This window comes from Mus caroli, unplaced genomic scaffold, assembly GCF_978045245.1.
Source record: "Mus caroli unplaced genomic scaffold, Mus_caroli_1 scaffold_19, whole genome shotgun sequence".
NCBI classification, from domain to species: Eukaryota; Metazoa; Chordata; class Mammalia; order Rodentia; family Muridae; genus Mus; species Mus caroli.
Window position 1 is genome coordinate 56,672,967 of NW_028227274.1, and position 24,069 is coordinate 56,697,035.

General features: G+C 44.5%; 1 protein-coding gene across 1 annotated transcript; it reads left to right on the forward strand.

Annotated features, from left to right (window-relative positions):
* The first annotated feature begins 1,250 nt into the window (after positions 1–1,250).
* Isoc1 (isochorismatase domain containing 1) lies at positions 1,251–21,933 on the forward strand. The gene is made up of 5 exons (XM_021150992.2): positions 1,251–1,578; positions 12,919–13,038; positions 13,158–13,361; positions 14,971–15,087; positions 19,344–21,933. Exons 1-5 carry the CDS (start codon positions 1,273–1,275, stop codon positions 19,488–19,490), a joined length of 894 nt encoding a protein of 297 aa, XP_021006651.1. The 5' UTR covers positions 1,251–1,272; the 3' UTR covers positions 19,491–21,933.
* Positions 21,934–24,069: the final 2,136 nt, after the last annotated feature.

The following is a 24,069-nucleotide window of genomic DNA, read 5'->3' on the forward strand; positions in this document are numbered from 1 at the left end:
AGAATTTGAATTCTGAAAGTGCTTAGCTTCTAATTAGCTGTGTTCCTGAGAACCCTATTTAAGATCAGTGTGAGCATTTATCCGTAATAGTGATTTTTATCAGTTAGGATAATTGTATGCTATGTGTCACTTGATGTCCACTTGGGAGTCCCTATCCACTGGCTCCTTCCAATATCATCTATTTAAACGGATCCAATTTCTACTCTAACGATAGATTGTTGAGAAGGGTTCATCGGTGAAATGGACATTCGTGTTCTTTTTCTACTATAGTGAGGAACTGCTTGCCACAACTACACCTGACGGAATGAGAATGTACCAAGCAGACACTGTGTTATTTATGTTATTTGATACGCTATTGATACAGAAACAGGATGGCTATGGTAGGCTGCCAAAAGCCAGAGTCAACACATAGATATAAAAATTGCTTTCCCTTAAAAAATTATATATTTTATAAATGCATTTTATGCAATTTTTAAAATAAATGTACTTAAAGTTTCCTGAACAAACTGAACCATCAGTTCCAAATAGCAGTTGTAGCTGAAAAAAACTTGTCTAACAAAACCAAAAACATTATTGTATAAGAATATCTAATTTCGGGCTGGTGAGATGGCTCAGTGGGTAAGAGCACCGGACTGCTCTTCCGAAGGTCCGAAGTTCAAATCCCAGCAACCACATGGTGGCTTACAACCATCTGTAATGAGATCTGACACCCTCTTCTGGTGTGTCTGAAGACAGCTACAGTGTACTTACATATAATAAAAATAAATAAATCTTAAAAAAAAAGAATATCTAATTTCATGCTTATATCCATGAGCCCGTCATCTCTGGGATCTGACGTCAAAGATCTTGCTCTAATTCTTGTGAATTGCTACATCTTATAGTCGTTTCATTGCGAAGGTGATGCTCTGTACTTACTTTAACGAGGGGTGTGGGGAGGGGGAGAACCTTAAGTTTCAGTAAGTTTCGATTTTGCTCTTCAATTCCCAGTGCAAGCCTTCTCAGAAAACTAGCGCGAGATCAAGAAGGACCAGGTCTCGATCGCGGGTCGGAAGAAGGTGATTTGCAGCTTGGTCTGGTCCTCCGCGGAGGCCTGCGACTGCTGTCCCGTCTCCACCAGGCCGGGCCAGCTGCGGTCCCCGCGCGCTACGAGCCACAGGTGACCGTGTCGCCGTTGGCAGGCGCCCAGCCCGGGGACAGTGCGGGCGGGTCTCCGGCATCCAGGGCCCCGCCCCTCGGCCTGGCGCGCGGAGGCGGCGCGCACGCGCGGGGAACATGGCGGCGGCGGAGCCCTCGGTGGCCGCGCTGGCGGGCGGCGGTGTGGGCGCGGGGGCGCCGTCGGGCGGCGTGCCGGTGCTCTTCTGCTTCTCGGTGTTCGCGCGGCCCGCGTCGGTGCCCCACGGCGCGGGCTACGACGTGCTCATCCAGAAGTTCCTGAGCCTGTACGGCGATCAGCTCGACATGCACCGCAAATTCGTGGTGCAGCTCTTCGCCGAGGAGTGGGGTCAGTACGTGGACCTGCCCAAGGGCTTCGCGGTGAGCGAGCGCTGCAAGCTGCGCCTGGTACCGCTGCAGATCCAGGTGGGTCCCGCCCCCCGCCGAGCCGGGTCACCCACCCCAGCCCACCCCAGCCCCCGCGCGGGCCGCCCACGCCCCCACGTGTGTGGTCCCCGGTGCCCCGCGCCTTTGTGCCGCAGCCGCCTGCGTGGCCCCGCGGTCACCCCTGCTCTTATTTTCCCACGGGTGATGCAGATCGTGGGCAGTGTTAGCCTTAGGGCTTGTTCCAGGAGTTGTGGTAACTAACCAGTTGCAGAAATGCAAACTTCCCCGTGGCTCCCTTCTCCTTTCGTTTTGGTGACAGTCGGGGTGCCTACCTAGGAAGAGAGCTGCAGCAGCCACTTAAATAGTCGGTGTTGAAAGCCCCGTGAATCCTAGGCTGAGGAAGTTGTACCTAAGGATTGGAGTTTTTTAATTATTACATTGCTAAAAAGCCGTGGTGTGATACGAGGCAATTGCCTCCCCTTAAAATCTGAGGATTCTCTGGCGAATGCTTGGTTTTGGGAGGAAAGAAGATAGGTGTTAACTTAGGCACTACAACATCTATAGTTTGTTTGTTTCTCCCTACGTGCAGACCTGCTAAGCCTTTTCTCTGGAAGACAAACTGAAATGTGGTAGAGGGAATTTTCATATCCAAGTGCCATTTTGAGACGCTTATCCCCTAGATATGTTTTTTTATCATCTGTAGTTAAAGACAGACTGGATTGTGCTGCCCCACCCCCCCCCCGACCCCCCCCCACCCCCCGCATCTATGGCTCCAAAGGGAGTGCTTTAACTTGATTAAAGTTCATATGTTCAGAGGACAGAGTTCATGGGCTATCTGCCAGAGAGGCTGCAGGGGGTGGAGTGATCTGCCCTGCAGTCCAGATGGAGAGCTGCATTCTTTCCTGTTTAAGATTCTCCATTTTTTATCTCTTTAAGAGTTCTAGATGATGTCTCTCTGCAGCTTCCAAAGGTCCATTTAGATTACGGCTGCCAAAAAGCCAATATGTTAGATTCACCTTTGACAAATCCATTAGGAGACCAGACTCAAAATACCGAATCAAGTCTGGAGCTGCGTTGAAGATACAGACTTCTTTCAACCATTTCCTGTTACCCTTGGGAGGGAGAGGGGCTCCTACCTGTGACTAGGCTTTAGATTTCTAAGTTGGTATTTGATTTTCTGTGTGCTAGGGTAGGAGTTTTATATTTTGACAATGTCAAGATGTGATTCAACTCTTAAAAGATTCTGAAAAATCAACGTGTGTGTGTGTGTGTGTGTGAAACATACATGCTAAAAAAGCAGTATATAATTCAGGTGACTCTGTCTTTTGAAATACTTTATGTATAATCGATTTTTTTTGAAATCATGTTTAAAACAATCACTATATAATAGAAGTACTCTTTTCTAATTCCCAACAGATAGCTATTTTTTTCTCATTAAATAACCCAAGAATCCTTAAGCTTATTGGTTACATATGTCTGTATTTTGAAGTACTAGCAAATAATTTCATATTCTCATTTTACTAATTATTATTTTTCCCTCATTAAAATAATCATTACAATGATAGCATTACTCTTTCTATCCACTAAGAGATAATTTTTCTCACTAAATAACCCCAGAATCCTTAAGCTTACCAGTTATATATGTCTATATTTTGAAGAACTTACAAATACGTTCATATTCTCACTTTAGTAATTGTAATACTTAAAATCATGTGCCTCTCCCAGCAGGGCTGTAAATAATATGAAGGAATATATTACATAGTATATGTAATGATGTACACACAGGTATATATGTGTGGGGATCTATTTTCAGAAAAGGTAACTTATTTTCATTGTTACCCTATTTTCTGGAACCTGTCTGTATAACTCTACTAACATGGGTGATTTATGTCCCGGAGAGTTCATTCCACATAGAAGTGGTACCTGTGAGTGCATTGCACAGTAGATGCAGACCTGGATCCAGTTATTGGTGGAGATGGCAATGGCATTCATTTCTCTGAGGAGCCCAGCCTAGAGGTAGGAAGGTTAGGAGATTGCCCCGGATTCTATGGCTCTAATGGCAGAGCTGACAAAGCATGATCAAGTCCTCTGAATGTCTGAGCATCTCCTGTCACGTAATGTGACTGCTTTCTTTCCATGTTCGATGAGAAGAACATTGAGTAGTCTGGAAAGCAAGCCAGACTTAAACTTCTGTTTGTTTATTTCTGTTGAGCTGCTCCCTGCTGTTTTGACAAGGGACACCTGTCACTTAGGAAGACTCACGATGGCTTCTGGGGTGGTGGGAGGGATGGAGGTGAGAGGCCCCTTTCCCTCTGACCCAGGAGCAGAGGCTGAGCATTCTCTATGCAGCCCCTTGCTTGTATCATATCACCGCATCTCTCAAAATGCAGGCCCTGGAGCCTCCGAGGTCCTGGCTCACACACTCTTGCTCTAGAATGAACTCTTAATTTGCCTTCCTGTTTGCTGTAACTGCTTTAGGTAGTGACCTTGTGGTATAGTGGGAGGAGGGAGGGTTGTGCCACATTGCCCTCCCCCCTCCCCCCTCCACCCCACCCCCTGTGGTTGGCAGCAATTCTTCGAGAACGGATCTTGAAGATATCCTTTGTCAGTACTCATGTATGGGAACTTTTTAGGGAATCCATATATATATATATATATATATCCTCTGTCAGAGTGACTAAATGTCTGCTGACGGCTCAGGTAGCTAAAGATGGAGCTCATGTTTCATTCATGGCTTTGGGCACCTGGAGTCTGACAGATTGAGAGGCCTAGGTGGCAGAATGTGAATGAAGGGGTCCTGGAGTGGAAGTTTAGGTCATCTTAGGACTCTTATGTACTTTTTCTAATGGTGTTTTCCACGTCCACATGCCAGAGACACATAGTGCAGGAGACTCATGTCAAGGCAAGCCACTGTCACATACTTTGTCCAGAGCAGGTAGAGCCCAAGCAGAAGGCAGGCAGAAATGGATGCAGGCCAGACAAGCCAGAAGGCCTTGGCAACGTTTCGAGGGCAGGAGGTTTGAGCTTCCCTAGGCAGGTTATTTTTGACCTGTTCCAGGGATGGTTAAGTGGGAGAGGATTTGGACCCGATGTCCATGTTCTAGTAAGATTTTATGAGGCTGACGCGCAAACATTTTACTAGAAGAGACAGTTAAGTTCACAATCAGAAAGGAGAAAAGGCAGCTACACAAAGAAGAGAGAAAGGAATATGTTTTGCTTGTGGAATATGCTTTGCTGGTTGGAAGGTAGAGATTGGAGTTGCAGAACTACCTTAGTTGGGCTTTTACTGCTGTGAACAGACACCATGACCAAGGCAACTCTTATAAGGACAGCATTTAATTGGGGCTGGCTTACAGGTTCAGAGGTTCAGTCCATGATCATCAAGGTGGGAGTATGGCAACATCCAGGCAGACATGGTGCAGGAGGAGACCAGAGTTCTATAGCTTCATCTGAAGGCTGCCAGCAGAATACTGGCTTCTAGGTAGCTAGGATAAAGGTCTTAAAGCCCACAGCCACAGTGACACACCTAATAGTGTCACTCCCTGGGCCAAACATACACAAACCATCGAATTGCTTATAGGGATGCCCCAGGAAAAATACGTGGATAAGCTCAGGCCCAGACTGAGTAGAGACACTGGCACGGTGTATCTGGGGTGCAGAGGGCTTTAGGGGGTACTGAGGAGTTCGAGGTGCTGTCTTCAGACTGTTGATTTGATAGGCAGAGGACGTTATGGGATACTGTAGTTATAGAGGTATATGGGCCACTTCAAAACTTTGAATATTGCAGAGTAATTCCCCAAACCATGTGTCTGTTTGTTCCTTTCGTGTAAATTAGCTGCTACTTATAAATAAACTGTCTTGGAGTGGGAGCTGTGACCTGCATTTGAATACTTCCCCTTAGGTTTAGTTGGCCATGGGGAATCTTAATGTAGATGTAAATGTCACTGTGCTCTTGGCTCAGTTCAGTTTCACCTTCCTCCCAGCCTGAGGCGTCTGAAGAGATCCTTCGGGTCTCAGCTCTCAGTGCATAGGCACAGCTGGTCCTTCCTTGGGGAGTCTGGGAGTCCGGACTCTGGGTCGCAGGGGAAGTGTTATACCAGCGACATCGATGCCCATGTTGTGATAGCAAACGTGAAATATTCTCTTGCCATCTAAAGGAAAGGACTCAGAATCTGTTTTGCCAAAAATAAGTCATACGATGATGAGCCTTTTGGTGGTGTCTGGAAGAGCGCTTTTTGGATGAGTTTCTTAATTCTGCAGACGAAATTAGCACGGTGATGTTTCTAGAGAGATCTTAATGGTAAATTGCCTTTATCCTCGCTAGAGAGCTAACCAGCCTGTGCTGACTCAAATGTTTGTTTTGCTGGATTATCACCACAGCTGAAGAAAAATACTGTTTATCTTACTGTTTTAAAGATAAGGAAATTATATCGGAAGATGTCAGTGATTTGCCTAAATTTATGTCACTGAACACAGTGAAACTGAGATTTGGACTCAGGTTCTAATACCCACAAGCCGAGGCTGTGTCTAGAATCCTAGCAGGTTGTGCATGTGGGACATCAGTCTGTTTTAAATGAGTCGCTACTAGGTCAGGGCCTTACCGAAGCTATGTAATTGGGTTGGAAACACTTAGGACTTAAAATACTGGATGAAAATAAGAAATGAAAAGAAAGAACATGAATACTCCTAGATATGGTGGAGGAGAAATTTTATTGTAGATAAAAGGGAGAGTAGCTAGAGGTAGAGACATCTGGGAGAGTCCAGAGTGAAAGTAACCCAGATCTGCCCGGTGGGGAGGAGGGAGAGGGTAAAGGGGCGGGGAGGAGGAAGGGAGGAACCAATTGCAAGCTCAAAGAGGGGAAAGGGTTAAAAAAAAGGGTCTGGTAAACAAAATGGCTGGATTATATAGGGAAGTGGTTCTGGAGGAAGAGCAGCCTAGACCTGGGGCAACAAAGTTTGGAGAGCAGAAGGCAGGGTATGCCTTGGGACTGAGGGATGCTGGGAGAAGCTGGCTGCCAGAGCCGGTGCGGGTGCCAGGGTTTGAGACCTAAAGGTACCTAGATCCCCTTCTGAGTCTCACTCAAGTAGCTCGTGCTTCTCTTGTGATTATAATGGGCTACCTGTTTTAAAAGAAAAAAAGTCAGCCATCTTAAAACGTTCGCCATTCCTAAACACATACAGGCTCCTCACTATGGCCCAGGGGCTAGCACTAGCACTGCTGACTGAGCTGCTGAAACAACACAGACATTCTCATATTGCCAGAGGCTAGACCGAAGGGAGTGGGCAGGGACAGTTCCTTCTGAGGGCTGTGAGGAAGGATCTTTTCAGGATTCTCTGTACCTCACGTTTGTGGGAGTTTGCGGTTTATAGATACCATCACGCCAATCTCGGATTTCATGGTCAAGGCATTCTTGTGTATCGGTGAATTAGTTAATCCGCTCCATGCTCCTGTAGGTCGCGCTTCCAGCCACCCACCAGAGCCCTTCTGGATTCAAGAATGAAAGACACACGCACGCACGCAGGCATGCACGTATGTGTGCCAGCTTAATTTTGATATGCCTTGACAAGCTCAGTGGTTGAGCACTTCTAAAACTCCCTGCAGCCAGCAAACACTCCTCTCCAGCATTCCTGACTTAACACCTCCTAAATTTATATTTTATCTTTGCTGCCCCGGCTCCTTCTGGGAGGGCCCCTACCTTTGCTGTTTAAGACACTTCTTGGCAGCCCTTCTGGGTGCCGCTTTCCTTCTTGAACCAACATGTAGGCCTTTACTCCCCGCTGGTCCTTCCTATCCCTGTCTCATAGTAGACCTTTTCCTCCTTCGTTCTTACCCTCTCCCCATCCCGGGAAGCTAGAAGTCCCGCATCTTTCATCTTGCCCAGCCATTGGCTGTTGGCTCTTTATTGATCAGTCAAAAACCAACTGGGGACAGGGACCTTTAGCATTTGGACACACAGATTCCTGATTTGTGGAGCTGAATTAAAGCATTAGAACCAATTCCCAACATCCTTGTATGTCTGTCTGTCCATCTCTCTGTCTAAGCATCTCCTTTTCCATAGGGATACCAGTCATCTTCCGTGACGTACGGACCTTACTTAGTGGTAGTCTTGATCTTAAATCAGGTTGTCTGCAGTGACTCCAGCTTCACAGGTCTTTCTATAAGGCCCTGGGGTCAGGAATTTGAAGTTTGACTTTGTAAGGGGGAATGGGACACTGTTGAGATGTGTGATGCCATATCCTCCTTCTGTTCCAGGAAGTGGTAGGAACCATTAACCTAGGCTAGCCTCTTTTTGTTTTTCTGAGTGACCACCCAGTGGGCATTTTGTTAAGTGATCAGGGCACATGGCCAGAGTAATAGGAATATCAAAACTTCTCTGTGAAAAAGCCTTTAGGGATTCTATTCCATATGAAATCTCAGGTCAGTGCCACACTGTGGCAGGTCTAAAGGAAGTGAACAAAGAGTTTTGTACTTAAATTCTGTCTCTTAAACTCTTGTTTCGGGAAGTCACTGATTATAATAATCCTTTATATTTAAATGTGTATATTCATGCATATGCATATATATGTGTTTATGTATTTATGTATGTAACATGTTTCTTGTGTCTGCACTGATCATCTGATAAAACAAAATGATTAAAATGATAATTTTTTTTTGCTTTGGAAACAAATTATTTAGTCAAATTTGCTTTTGTCATGACCATATTGGTAATACTGCAGTTGTAACTTGTATATTTCGGTCAATTGGCAATACTTCTGGGTACCTACATTTTAGTTTTAACCAAAATTTGTGAGTCATTACATTTGAATGAAATATAATGGCATCTTGTTGGAATCTATGTGGTAGACAGGGTCAGGCAGATAACATGGTTAGAATTTTTTGGTTTTGGTTTTTCCCGTTTTGCTTTAAGCTTCCTTTTCTAGCTTGTTAGGTCTGAAGGTCATCTCTACAGACACAAAGTATCTCCAGCTACCAGACCCCAGGGAAGCCATTATTCTTATTTTAAGTAAGACTTGCGTTTTATAAGAGTTGCATAGATAATACAGATTTTCTAGTCCTCTGTCCCACTAGCTTCTCTGTTGTTAATATTGTACTTAGTTATGGTTTATCTATCACAACCAACCACCCAGCATGGTGCCCTACTATTAACTTAGCTGCACACTGGACTTTTTCTCATTGTTTCTATTACTTTTCTTTTCTTTTTTCCCAGTGTGTGTGTGTGTGTGTGTGTGTAAGTAAGTGAGAGAGAGAGAGAGAGAGAGAGAGAGAGAAAGAGAGAGAGAGAGAAGTTCAGAAAAGGGCATCAGATCACCTGGATCAGGAGTTAGAGGTGATTGTGGGCTGCCCACTGCATGCTGGGAACTAAACTTGAGTCCTCTGGAAGAGCAATGCATGAATTTAACCACAGAGCCATCTCTTCAGCCTCGGCACACTGGTTCTTACTATGTTTTTCCTTCCTGTCTTTTCTCTGTTTGGTATTTCAGATGACCTTATCCATGATCCAGTCCAGGATACAGTTAAAACCATTTGCAGTGGCTACCTTGGTTCCTCCTTGCTGTGGCACTGTCTGTGGTTTTGACCTTGACAGTATTGAGAAGCCCCAGCCAGATGTTTTGGCGGGATGTCCTAAGCTTTCACGTGTGGGGTGTGTTCCTTATGGGTAGACAGAGGTTGTGGGACTGAGGGTCTGTGCAGGACTTTCTCGTGTTAAGTACATGCAGTGTTTCTCCGTGAGTAGTGACCGAGGACCCTGTCGCTGGTTTGTTTGTCAGCCTTCCTTTGTGTCAGGTAGTCCTTGCCTTCACACTACCTCAGGCAGACTTTGCCAGATACAGCCGATCTCAAGGGTATGAGGAAGTGTCTGGGACTCACACAGTCAGGAATTCCATCTCTACAAGACGAGGAGTCACTCTGCACGTTAACATCTTTATTTACTGGAAGGGGTTTCTGTGGGGTGAGGGTGGTTTGAGAGCTGTTTCTCTCTTCTGCCTTCAGAACATAGAGCCAGATTTCTGACTAGGTAAGGACCTATTTACTCCTTTACATTTGACTTTGACCATTTTTATCTTGTGGTTCCTGTAAAGTAGTATATACTATTTGCTATATTCTTGCGTCTTCTACATATTCTTTATGAATATTAGAATGAGACTTTTCTAATTTAGAATATTGTGTTCCTACCTCATCAGATGCCTGTGGGTCTGAGTCTGGCTTGCTTTCTTGTATTTTGGATCTTCTTGTTCCAGCTCCCCTGTCAGTTCCTGCCGCTGCTAATTTGTCTACCTCTGGCACTAGGTTTCTAGTTGTTGGAAACTCTCCAACTGAACTTGCTGTGAGTTTAAGATGCAGACTGTCAGTCTGGTGTGGGACCATGTAGTTAGTGTTAGACCATGTAGACTGAGTTAGCATGTGAGAGTTGGGGCTGTGAGCACGTGTGGGCTGTGAGCATGTGTGAGCTGTGAGCATGTGTGAGCTGTGAGCATGTGTGAGCTGTGAGCATGTGTGAGCTGTGAGCTTGTGTGAACTGAGCATTTCAGGACTTGTCTACTAGCTCATTAATAACACTTGCCAGGTTTCCTGTGAAAACTTGCTGACGAGTGGAATGGCCAATCTGGCTGAGTTATATGACTAATTTCAAATAGTCCACTTGTAAGTAAATTGTTTATATCATTTACTCTAATCACAGTAGCACTGTGATACTGTTTAAATTTATGAAAGAAAAACATAGATTCTTAAGCATAGGTAGCTAAGACTTAATGGTTCCTGGGATTTTAAAATGCATAAGCCATAAAGCAGTGATTGCTTTAAGGAACAATATCCTGAATACACAAAAACTGGTCTTCCTGGCTTCTGTGTGCAGATTACATTCACTGCTTTGAAAATGCCTACACGGCAGGCGTTGGGCAGGTACTTTGGCTCCTCTGATTAAGGCACTGTGGCCAAGCCTGCTGACCTGACATCTAATCCCAGAGGTCATGTCATGGAACGAGAGACCAGACTCCCAGGACTTGTCCTCTGACCTCCTAGTATATATGAATCCTGGAGCTTGCACACACACAGACACACATACACTAAATAAATAACTGTAAAATAAAAAAAAAAAAAGGGTATCATTTAAAAACAGAGTGAGGAGACAGTCAGGGAGCTTGAGCACTTATTTGAATCTTGCTTTGTTGGTGAAGTTAGACTCTCTCTATAGTGTTAACTGGTAGGTAGGTGGCTCTCACCTTCTAGTGCAGTATGCTCTGGATTGCCCATGAGGAAGGAGCGTGTGTGCATGCTCTAGCTTCTGCTGCAGTGGGGGCTGAAAGTAGTAGAGGCCCCAACCCAACACAGACAAAAGCTGTCATAGAGCAGTTAGGATTAGCTGCAGCCGTGGGGATAAAAGATTTCTTTCAGTGGCTCCTTTAATCCAGGTAGGAACTGTCTCCCCTAGAGTCTGCTGCCTGCAGAGTTGGTAAGGCCGAGTCTAGGGCTGAGCTGCTGCAGAGTAAGCTGCTGCAGAGGCTACTACCATGTAATTGGGACACAGACATCTCCAGGATATTTTAAATAATTGATATCTGTGGGTGGTTTTAGGGGGTGCAAGACAGGAAGACAACCAGAGGGGGGTTAGTGGGTGACTAGGAAGAGGAAGGGCATTAGCTCCCTCCCCTCTGTTCTATGCAGAGCTTTCTTTAATTTGCAAGTGGGAAGTGAAGCACTTTGGGTGGCTAAGTATCCAGTGAAGTTAAATTCCTGTAGCCAGTGGGAATTTTACCGTGAGTAGGTCCTCACTGGGCCCAGACTGTTGGCACATGCTACATGTTATGTTTTGCAAAAGCTGTTATGTTTTGTGGTATAATGCAGTGTAGTTGCACCAGGGGGAGCCCCTTGGTGGGCCCAGGCTGAGGTGTTCCCCTGAACAATCATGCCATGCCATAGGCCTAGTGTAAAGGAGGGGGGTCCAGGAAAGGATAGAGGCAGAGAAAAAGGGAAAGAAGACTGGAGAGGGAGAGAGGGAGAGAAGGAGAGAGAGAGAGAGAGAGAGAGAGATGTTTTGAGTGTGTGTGTGTGTGTGTGTGTGTGTGTGTGTGTTTGAGTGTGTGTGTGTTTGAGTAGCCAAGCAGCCTCACACCTGGCAGGCTGCTAGCAAGCTGTTGCTAGGTTGCAGGTGGGAAGCTTGGAAATTTAACACTCAGTTTTCCTACTAATTCATTAGTTTTCCTGATAATGTTTAAGGATTCCCTCTTGTGTGTTCCTTTCCCATCACCTTTCCCTTTCCCTGTTCACTTGCTTCATTTACGGACCTCCTGAAGTCACCCTTGCCAGTGACGTCTTCAGATTTTTATCTCGATAGCAGTGATTTTGTATTGGCTGTGAATCTGCCTGACTTCTGTCCGTCTTTACTTCTGTGCCTCACAGTCTCTGCCACAGATTATTTTTTTTTAATTATTACTTTCCTTACATGAGTTCCTTTAAAATTTAATTTCTTCCTGTAATACCATCATCATATTTACATTTTTAATGCAAATATTTTTCTGATTTGAAGGTAACACATTCACAATGACATTAAACAAATACTTTTAAATACACCAAAAAAGAGCATAAAAATATTCAAATTATTCAGATGCCTACTTCTTTTTGATATTTTCTTTTTCTTTATATTTTTCTGCTGAAATGCTATTCAAGTGTGTTGTAAAAATTAACACTTTATGGTAACCGTTTCTCCTTAGATGAAAGAGATCTTTGAAACATATATACATATTTTTAATTCACTAAAATGCTTTCTCTCTGAAAGTATTAAAATTTGTTTTTGTATTGTTGGTCTTTGCATTATGTTCCCCCCTTTTCTACCAAATGCAGTTTGGAGCGTGTCTTTGTGAGTAATACCCTTTTTTTGGGGGGGGGTCTCAGTTTGGGTTTTATCCTGTGAACAGACTCCATGACCAAGACAATTCTTATAAGAACAACATTTAATTGGGGTTGGCTTACAGGTTTCAAGGTTCAATCCACTGTCATCAAGGTAGGAACATGGCAGTGTCTAGGCAGGCATGGTGCAGGAGGAACTGAGAGTTCTGCATCTTCATCTGAAGGCTACTAGCAGAAGACTGACTTCCAGGCAGCTTGGATGAGGGTCTTAAAGCCCACACCCACAGTGACACACCTACTCCAACAAGGCCGCACCTTCTAATGGTGCCACTCCCTTGGCTAACATGCAAACCATCACGGGGGCAGGGGCGGGGAGGTGGTAATTCACTTCATCTCTTGTAGTTGTATTAATTGTTTAAGCTTACTGACTGCGGCAAACAGTAGGAACATTTTTCTGTGTGCAGTGATATCCACTGGAAATAAATGTCATTGTAATACAAACACCAGATCATTTTTGTCTTCTTTATTTTCAGCTTACGACCCTGGGAAATCTCACACCTCCGAGCACTGTGTTTTTCTGCTGTGACATGCAGGAAAGGTTCCGTCCAGCCATCAAGTACTTTGGGGACATCATTAGTGTGGGACAGAGACTGGTAGGCTCCTGCCTTTGCTTGTTCCGATTGTCTGAAGCACGGAGTGCGCTCATATCTGTATGCAGCACAGTTATCTCTACCTAACAGGTTTTCTTATACTTTTGTCTGATGCTTTTCAGTTGCAAGGAGCTCGGATATTAGGGATTCCAGTTATCATAACGGAACAATACCCCAAAGGACTTGGCAGCACCGTTCAAGAAATCGACCTAACAGGTGTGAAACTGGTTCTTCCAAAGACCAAGTTTTCTATGGTGTTACCTGAAGTCGAAGCTGCGTTAGCTGAGATTCCTGGCGTCCGGAGTGTCGTGTTGTTTGGAGTAGAAGTAAGTTCCCTTTTGGGTTCGGACCGCGCCATTTGTGGGAAAACTCGGCATCCTCAGAACACGGTCTTGTTTGTAGGATGCTGCTGAGTGGTACTGAGGGAAAATGGCCGACACTTGTTAGGTGTTCTCCCCCTCAGGGCACTGGTTTAAATGCCCTGTGGCTGCGAACACCTTCAACCCTCACAACAACCTTGTGACTTATGGACGCCGTGACCCCTAGTACCACAGAGGAGAAACTAAGGCATAGAGGTATCATACCCGGCCCAAAGTCAGACAGCTTGTGAGTGAGTGGGGCTGCCTGTGAACCTCGGCCAGTCATCTTCGGCTGTTCCGAGAACCACCTGCTGCCTGCTTTGGAAGACATTTTCCCTAAAGGCATTACTTTTATTTCTGTGTGTCTGGACTTGATTGGGGGCACATTTTGTGCTGCACCTCACCTCTTGCAGCCCTCCGGTTGTAGAGTTCACTGTCCCTCAAGTAGGTGTGTCCACATGCCCTTACGAAGAAGGATGAAATTGGCATGGATTCCCCCCGTGCCAAATTCAGTTGATTTATTACATTTTATTTTATATAGTTTTTGAGATGTGACTTTGCTGGGCAGTGTGGGACTTACAATGTAGCATGGACTGACATGGAATTGAGAGCAATCCTGCTGCATCTGCCTCCTGAGTGCAGAAATGGCAGTGCCTTGCCACCGTACTCAGCTTCTTTCTGACTTCTAATACTGAAATTAAAAAACACTCTGAACAAATTATTCACTTAGTGCAATAAAATACCACTAATTTAATATGGTTATATTTTGGTAATGAGGTTGTTTATCGTAATAGGTTTTTGTAACAGAAAGATTTAAGTCTTTAGTAATTTTTACTTCAGTTGTGGAAGCCGAGAGGAAGCTCGGTTGTGGAACTCTGTCACACAGATTCACTGGCTCTTGCATACGCTTTTCATTCATCATAATTAGTTCCTAGAGGGTGTTTTTGCTTTGTTCCCTCTGCTGAGGCAGTGCCACAAGTCAGTGCCTGCAGCGATGGGGTCTGTGCAGTACTGTTGTTGGTAATGGACACTGTATAATCCCTGATCTTCAAATGAATAAGCCATAGCTAGAGAAGGCTGATTTATGCTTCAAACTATCTGGCTAACTAGAGCCTAAGCTAAATATGCAAAGGATTATTCGATTTCCAGTCCTGCCTGTTCTGACCTAATGTGTTTGTTAAATGCTTTGGGTTTTCGGCTCGCCTTGTAAATTGCCTCCCTTGACTGGCCTGTCTTTACTTCGGTATGGCTCAATTGCTCCAGTGCTTTCTCAGTGCTGAAGCCTTCTCTTTTGAGCTGCATACCTGATATGGATGCAGACGTAAACCCAAGTGCAGCTTTACCTGAGTGGTGACAGTGAGCTTTCTCGAGGCCACTCGGAGGGTGTAGGCGACCGTCATTAGACGCTTAACTGTATTCTGAGAGTGGGTTCAATGTGACCCTGTAAGACACACTGATAAAAGCCAGTTCTCCGCCCGTGGAGATGCTGACACCCTTGAGAGTCAGGACGATGCTGTTAAGCTTTGCATCGACAGATGACCTTGTTCTTACACGTGATGCTTTCCTCTCCCACGAGACGCACGTGTGTATCCAGCAAACTGCCCTGGAGCTGGTCGGCCGAGGCATCGAGGTTCACATCGTGGCGGACGCCACCTCCTCGAGAAGCATGATGGACAGGATGTTTGCTCTTGAGGTAGGCGCTCTCTCTACTTAAAAGTAACTTCTCCATGGAGCTTTCTGAGAAATTAGGAGGCTTGAATATTTAACAGCACCAAGCGAGAGACTGGCCCTTTAATCCTCAGCTTGGCTCAGCCCCCACCTGAGCACACAGGCACTGATGATAAATAGAATAGAAATGTAAAACCTTTGTAAAGAAATGGTGGAGGGTTTGCTGTTGTGAGATCATCCAGTGCTCTGGGTACAGACTGGCTTGTGCATTGTTCTTCATTGAGACTGCGTCAGCCCTGTAGCCTGAAGTGCCCTGCAGATGGCAAAAGGAAAGGACAGAAGATGCAAGGCCATGGGGAACCGGCCACCTTTCTCCCAATAGCAACAACTGGTTCAAGACATGGTGGGCTTCCCTTCTTGGTTTTTTCTGAAAGATTAGGACCTCTTTGGAGACTGTAGGTAGAAGCTTGCTCTTTGTTTATTTATTGCAATAGTTCTCTTAATCCCTGAGAATTTCATGCAATGCATTTTAGGCATGTTCAGCCCTCCTCCAACTCCTCCCCATACAACACCCTTATCATCTAAGTTTAAGATTACTTTTTTTTTTAAGTCCCTTCCCCATAAGTCCAATTTGTGTTGCCTGTCTGGTCTGGGGTTTGGACCCAAGCCCTGCCGTGTAGTTGGTTAGCTTATCAAGTCTCATAAAAAAGAAACTGACTCACCTTTGTCCCAGTAGCTATTAAATACCAATGCTCCTCAGCTAGATATGGAATTACCTGTCCACCGTCCACTCCCTGTGCTGGCATTTTGTCTGTCTGGAGCTTACAGGGGTCTTGTGTGGTGTTGAAATTGCTCTGAGTTCACGAAGCCATTTTCCCTGGTATGTCTAGAAAATCCTGCTTGCTGGAAACTCTCTACCACTTCCCACTCTTACCGTCTTTCTGTCCCCTTTTCCTCAAAGACTCTGGAGCCTTGGGGTAAGGACCATAAAATGATTGTCCAATAGGTAGGAGTTTATTCTTTTAAAATGTCCTCATGCCCATTGGAATTTTTTTTTTTTTGGTGGTGGGAGGGGGCGTCTAATAAATGGCGCCACTCCTCATCTCCGCAAGGATCTGTGAGCTGTTCTTAAGTCATGAGATCTTCGGAATCCACTTCACAAACCTTGCTCATTAACCAAGGTTTTACAGCCGTCAGGTCAGCCCCAATGAGGAGCTGTCTTCATGTATTTTTGTGTGGAAACTTTATTGCCATGGTAATACTCAGGTTTTGTAGTATTTGAAAGGAACCAAATGGTGGACAGCCACGCAAAGAGAAGAAATCTTGTTGGCTGTGAAGGTATTTCCAGGACTTTTCTCCCACATTCATATGGATTTGTTTTTTCCTGTTCTTTTCTCACAGATTACCTCTTGGCCAGAGTTTTCTCTCCCTCCACTCCTCTCAGTTCCACCTCCCACCTCCCCTCTTCCCCAGATCCACTGTTCCTCCGGTTCCCCTCAGAAAAGAGCAGGTCTCCCAATAAATCAGCTGAACACAGAATAATAACAAGTTACAAAAGGACTAGGCACAAACTCTCATCTGGTGGATGATGCAGTCCAGTAGGGGGAAGGGGTCCTAAGAGCAGGCAACAGAGTCAGAGGTACCCCCCACTCCCATTGTTAGGAGTCCCACAAAACACCCAACTGCACAACTGTATGCATATGCAGAGACCCTAGCTCTGATCCACACAGGCTCCATGGTTCCCACTTTAGTCTCTCTGAGCCCTGCTTAGTTGATTCTGTGGGCCCAGAGACATTCTAGGAAGGGACAGAGAGCCCCATCTTTTGCCTGGACACAGAAGTGTTTATGTAGGTGAAAGCATCAAGGTTGGAAGTGGGGAAGTGACCACAGCATGTCAGATAGTGGTGTGCAGCAGTGCCTGTAGGTGAGGTGATGGTGTGCAGTGTCTGCAGCTGAGGTCAGGTGATGGTGTGCAGTGCCTGCCAGGTTGTAGGCTGCCTATCTTTGTTGTATCTTGCTATAGAGATGATTCATTTTGTCCCTAAAGTTTTTGTGAAATACTTTTTAAAATATATGAACTGAACGTTAACAGCAATTTGGCCAGCTCCCTTTCTTCTTTATTCCCTATTCCCTCAGAGTGGAACTACTTCAAATAATCCGTATCCATATTGTCTGCTACATTTATTTCACTAGTGAGAAGTATAGTTAGCTAGCAAGCATGGACTTGTTGACTGGATGTGTCCCGATATGTACTTGCCATCTACTAGACTGTGTCACCTTGAGGTAATAATTGTCCAAAACTGTATCATAGATTGCCTGACTTTGTCTGCTCTCAGAAGAGTTACAGAATAGGTTGAGTAAATCTTATCTTGAACTTGATGTCCTTCTATTGATGGGCAGCCTTCAGTGCTGTTCGAATATGAAGTGGGTTAGGTACTTCATTGCTGACTTACCGTCTTAGGTTGAATATCAGGGAGCCAACCTTCCTCTTTCATTGGCGAAGTTGGACCGACTGCAGGTGTAAGGGCTGATGACTGTGATCAGGAAGTGCACAGAGCTCTAGAAGCTGTTGCTGTTGTCTGTCCAGCTTCCTCTCAGTTGGGGAGGGCAGGCTCTATGCAAACACCTAGAAACCTGTTCTAAAAGCTTTGCATTTTCTGTACCACATCTTCCTTCTCACATAGGTTCTTTGCTCAGTTATTTTTATACCCTCAGTCTTGAGATAAGTGGCCCTGTACACCCCAATGTGACCCAGCTTCCATCACCAGAGATTATTAGGGTAGATGGACAAGACTCTGATCCATGCAGCAGGAGAAGTCCCCACTGCTGGAGTCTCTCCCTGCCCACCCCTCTTGAACTTTCTCCTCTCTACTTTTCTCTTAGCTACACCCCCTCACACACACACACACACACAGACACACACACCTCCCATCCCCACCTCCTGGAGATATCTGTTGTAGTTCCTGTGTGGCTGCTGGAACAGCTGGCAACATCTCTCTGTTAGGAGCAGCCCCGTTAGGAAGCTTTACAGTTTTCCATCTTATAACCCTTGTTTAGTCATTCTAAAAATGTGTATAGTGGCAGAAGATGTGGTAGTTCCGATTTTACCCTGGGGCAGATTCCCAGCCCTCACTTGAGACCTTGGCTTCTGCCAATCATTCCTAGACCAGAGCTCTAATCATGAGAAGTTCTCGGGTGCTCTTTTGGAGTCAGAAAACGCGACTTTAAGAACCTATTTTCTTAATGCAATTGAGCATCTATTTTATATAATTGGATAGCAAACTAGTAATAAAAGAGTCTGGATAACTATAATTATACCCATATTACAGATTTTTTTAAAAATAAATAGGTACTCAATGGCAGTTACACCAGGCAAAAGTATTAACATCTCATGATCTCCTGTTTTGATTGTACTGCACACGGTAAATTCTAACATGGTGCCTCTTTTACTTTTTTTGTGATATAAATAAAAACACAAGTTTATCAAAACTTGAAGCCCAAAGGACCCCCCATTTGAGAGAGTGAAATGAGAGGCAAAGCGGTATAGCTCCGAGAAGTGTGCACCCGCAGAGGACTAGTACCCTAGTTTGGTATCTGTTGCTGTGATAAACACCAGGACCCAAAGTGACTTGGGGAGGAGAGGGCTTATTTCATCTGAGCTCTCATGTCACAGCTGATCAATCACTGAGTGAATTCAGGTCAAGATCTCAAGGCAGAAAGCCAGAGGCAGGGACTGAGAGGCTACTGAGGGATTCTGCTTACTGGCTTGCTCACCTTGTTTTGTACATAACCTGGGATCGCCGTATCATGGTGGTTGCACCGCCCAAAGGTGGGCTGGCTCTCCAATATCAATCATTAATCTAGAAATTGCCAGCAGACTTGCCTAGAGGCCAATCACATGGAGGCACTTTCTTAAGTTTTCCTCTTCCCAGAAGATTGTCCCAGCTTGAGTGTCAAGTAGGTGAAAATTGATTGACACAGGTGGGGTCTACCACTGGATTCTCTTTGCTCATGTTTTACGGGGACTAGCCTGGTAACCTGCCACCTACAGATCACCACTTCCTGTTTCCCTTTACTTGTTTCTAGCCCATTAATAATACCAAGAAATACTCATGATACGGCTGGTTTTGAAACTTTCCTCTATCCCTGAATTTATGTCTATGGCTGAGGCCCCACAGCTGGAGGTGAAGGTCCTAATTGTTGTCCTGGCTCACTTCCGCTGTTTCTCCATAATCTCCATTTTCTAGCTCACCTCTTGTCTGTGTTTCTCTTTTTTTCTAGCGTCTCGCTCGCACTGGGATCATCGTGACCACTAGTGAGGCTGTCCTCCTACAGCTGGTGGCTGACAAAGACCACCCGAAGTTCAAGGAAATTCAGAACCTAATTAAGGCGAGTGCCCCGGAGTCCGGTCTGCTTTCTAAAGTATAGGAGACATGAAGGATCAGGGTCTTCCTTCCCTCCAGGCAATGGGACTGCGAACCACACAAGCCCTGTCTCCACTAGAACTACCATGTTAAGTCAACAGCTCCTCCTTTGCGGCTCTTAGTAACCCTTACCTGGCTAGACCGTCGTGTACAAGCGTTTAGTTCCAATGTCGAGGCTTGAGGTGCTGCTTCTCTTCTCTGTTTTCCTAACGAGCTTTTAGTTATTAAGACAAATTACCATGGAGGTGCCTGTCTCGTCTATACTGTATACTCTGACCATATCTTTCCAAAGTGCACCCTCTGGTGAAGTATTCTTAAATTGTGCACTTTAATGGGAAAAAAAAAGAAAAAAAAACAAAAACAAAAACCACGTACCACAATGATTTGACTTTTCTATTGTTGTGACACATCCCTTGTCATGTCAGTGTATACCCAGTGATTTCCCTTCCCAGGCTGACTGGCCAATGACTCCTGGATGAGAACTGAGAACCAGGACTCTGGCTTGTGTATCTACTCCTCTCACAGTGTTGGAGTCGCTGACTGAGTGAGGTGCATTGACTTAAGGAGAGCAAATTATCTCAAATATTGTGTATCTGTCTTGATTGCATTAATTTTCTTATTCCTGTTACTGTCTTTGTGGATGCTCTTCCTATGAATAGCGGTCTATGTTAACATTTTTCTTCCACTGAATGTTTTCCTTGCTCCTTGGTTATTTTAAACTTGTAAACAGATGGGAGTGGTTTGCAGTGCTGGGTCATTGACAGAGGTATGCCCTAACATACAGTCTTTTTGAGTGCATCTTTTACTATACACAGGAGTTGGTGGAGAAAGAAACACTAGGTAAAATGTAGTTTCAAATGCCCGTATTCCCCTCCAAACATTGTTATGGCTGACATCATCAACCAGACTCATAGGGGTAATACTGTGGTCATTGTTAACCAATCAATAAACTTATTTCCATTTCATACTGATAATTACTCAAACATCTTTTTAATGTATGTTGTGATATGTGGAACATTACTCTTTGTATAAAATTAAAGAAAATGTATTATGTGGGTGAAATTGTTTTGTTTTCCATGACTCCATTAGTATTAGTCAATGAATTGTAATGAGTTTTCAGAGGTAACAGATTTGCTGATTATAAGCTTAAAATCATTGGAACATTCAAAGGAGGGGAATCCTCTGCAGGCCCAGACTGATAGCGTTCCTGCAGGGTTTTCCTGTTAGCACTGTAGGAATATTTGAGCCTTGGTAAGGCATCATTGCCTAGTGTTCTTCTTGGTGTGCTCAGTTCTCAGCCTCTGGGCTGTGACCACAGATATATCACATATAAAATGTATCACATATCAGATATTTGCATTAAGATTCATGACAGTAGCAAAATTACAGTTATGAAGTAGCAACAAAAATAATTTTATGGTTAGGGAGTCACCACAACACGAGGAACAGAATTAAAGGGTTGCAGCATTAGGAAGGTGGAGAGCTACTGCTTAGAAGATGAGTCCAGAAAGAAGCATCATGTTGTTATCCACAATTTAAAATAATTTCTAATAAATGTAAGCTAGTGTTTTTCAAACTTTTATTATCTGGAGTGCTTGCTAAAATATTGGTTCTAGCTTCTTCCTCTCCCTTCATTAAAAATAAAAAGGTATTACCACTGGCAATGCAAGGAATTAATGTAGGAAGGTTTCCCTCCTTTGTACCCATGCCTCTTCCACAGCTGAAGCCATCTCTGGCCTCAGATTAGTGTCTTCTGGCTGCCCGAACAAAACTCCTTAGACACCATGTCTCAAGACAACAGACTGTTTCATCTCAATTCTGTAGGGTTCTAGGGCTTTCTGTGCTGAGATCAAAGCTTGTATTGCAAGGCTATGATCTTTTCTGGGGCCCTGTATAAGGGATGACTTATATCCTGCAGTTCTCTGGTTCTAGAATCTGCTCCTGTGGGACTTTTTGTTTGTTTGGTTTTGGTTTATTTGTTTGTTTTGTCCCATTACTTCCATCTTCTCAGGCAACAAGTGCGGGTCCTTAGGTCTCTTCTGACACCCGTCTTCTGCCTGGCCTAAGATCTCATGTGATTTAAGGTTTCTAATTAGCAACCGTATTCCACCTGCAGCCTTAACACCCTTTGGCCATGTATCTCTGTTCCAGGATCTAGGGATTAAGGCATGGGCATCTTCACACAGACACTAGCTAGTAAGTGTGAATTGAATTAAATTGTATCAGGTCCAGGAATGTAAATACATGGATGCTCAGAATAATTGTGAACTCTGCCTTCTTTTTTCTGTTTTGTGAACCATGGCAAGAAGGTGGCAAGGCTTTTACGCTATGATTATTGGAAAACTGAACTGATTGTAATACTTTGAAGTGGAAGTGTCCGTGACTTTATAGGATAATGAAATTCCTTTCGTTGACATAAATAAAGAACTTCAGAATGTAAACAAGAAGGGTCCTGTGTATTGAATCTCAACGGGGCTGGGGCTGGAAGCAGCAGGAGGCTCCTAACAGAAATGCTCAGCATCTGTGCAAACTTAATCTAAAGTTAAACTGATAACTTACTCCAGCCAGGGAACTGATAGTTTATTATGTCCATTGAAATGGCATATTTCTCGACTTCAATGGATTGATTTTACTCTTTCAAAATTATTTGGGCAAGTATGACTTTACAGCTGGGGAGAGAGAGAGAAAGGCCCCAGTCATAGGTTCGTTTTGGTTCTGTAACTTTGGACTTTAGAGATGCAGTGTTTAGGGAACAGAGATGCCTTTCCTAAAGTCATACAGTAAGAGAACCTGACTCCATGCTCCGTACTTTTCACTTCGTCACTGACACTGGAAGCCATTACTCAGCAATGCTAGAGGTGATCAGAGGGTGGAGAACAACAGACATGGAGTGGGGATTTTGCTTTCTTTACGAAAGCACAGAAATAAGAATGCGCTTTCATTCCAATCCCAGGTGTGAGGACATAAGACTGCTTTACACTGCCCGAAGCAGCTGACTATGATTTGCCTGGTGCCCTAGCAGAGACATGATATTGCCAGCTGCAGATAGTTTCTGCAATTGTGTGATGTTTGGAATTCTGGAGACTTTTTAGGAAGTATATAAATGCTAGGGCCCCAAGAGGTAGCGTGGGTTATTGATTGATTGGTGATCACAGTGTGTTAAGTAGCCATGCACAAAGAAGAAAGAAGAAGAAGTTAAATATAATGACAGTGAAGATCAAACTGGCCCCAAGGAATCTGGTGCCCCTGATCAGCCAGAAGTTGTCCAATGATAATGTCAACCCCTTTCCAACCTCTGACTTTATCCAGGGATCTCTTTCCTTTCCTCTCTATCCTTTTTTTTTTCTCTTCTATCTAGTGTTAGGGTAGAAGAATAGAGTGGAAAGGGGTAGAAAAAAGAAGAACCCAGAAAGTAGCAAAAGACCTGCTACATAGATAAGCTCAGAAAAGGCCATGCTTATCCATGTAACCTTGTTCTGTTTTGATGAGCGAAGCTCCTGTGATAGGCTTGCCCTCTGTGATGGTTTGTGTATGCTTGGCCCAGGGAATGGCACTATTTGGGGGTGTGGCCTTGTTGGAGTAGGTGTGTGGGAGTGGCACACACGCCTTTAATCTCAGCACTTGGGAGGTAGAGACAGGTGGATTTCTGAGTTTGAGGCCAGCCTGATCTACGACAGAGTGAGTTCCAGGACAGCCAGGGCTACACAGAGAAACCCTGTCTTGAAAACAAAACCAAATAAATAAATAAATAAATAAATAAAAGACCCTCATCATAGCTTCCTGGAAGTCAGTAATAAATAAATAAATAAATAAAAGACCCTCATCATAGCTTCCTGGAAGTCAGTATTCTGCCAGCAGCCTGCAGATGAAGATCTCTTCCTCTTCTTCAGTGGTTCTCTACCTTATTCTTGTAGGCAGAGCCCCTCAGTTATACCCATACCTCATTGATTGGGCTGTTCTAGGTAGCCAGCTTACTCCTGGGATCCCACTGCATTTCAGGAGATGAAGTTACAGGCAAGCCACCATGTCCACCAAGAGTTTTCTCAGCCTTCAAGGCAAGCACTTTACCCACTGAACCATTTCCTCAAATCTGATAATCAATAAGTTAAAAGTTTTATGGTTTTATTTTACAGTATATACATTGATTGTGTGTGTGGGGGGGCATCAAATATATCCTGCCTCTATTTGTGGAAAAAAAAACTGCATGCATTTAGAATTTATATTCTGAAAGATTCTTTTGATTTGCAGTGTGTCTTAGTCAGGGTTTCTATTCCTGCACAAACATCATGACCAAGAAGCAGTTGGGGAGGAAAGAGTTTATTCGGCTTACACTTCCATACTGCTGTTCATCACCAAGGAAATCGGGACTGGAACACAAGCAGGTCGGTCAGGAAGCAGGAGCTGATGCAGAGGCCATGGAGGGATGTTACTTACTGGCTTGCTTCCCCTGGCTTGCTCAGCCTGCTGTCTTATAGAACCTAAGACTACCAGCCCAGGGATGGTCCCACCCACAAGGGGACCTCCTCCCTTGAACACTAATTGAGAAAATGCCTTACAGCTGAATCTCATGGAGGCACTTTTCC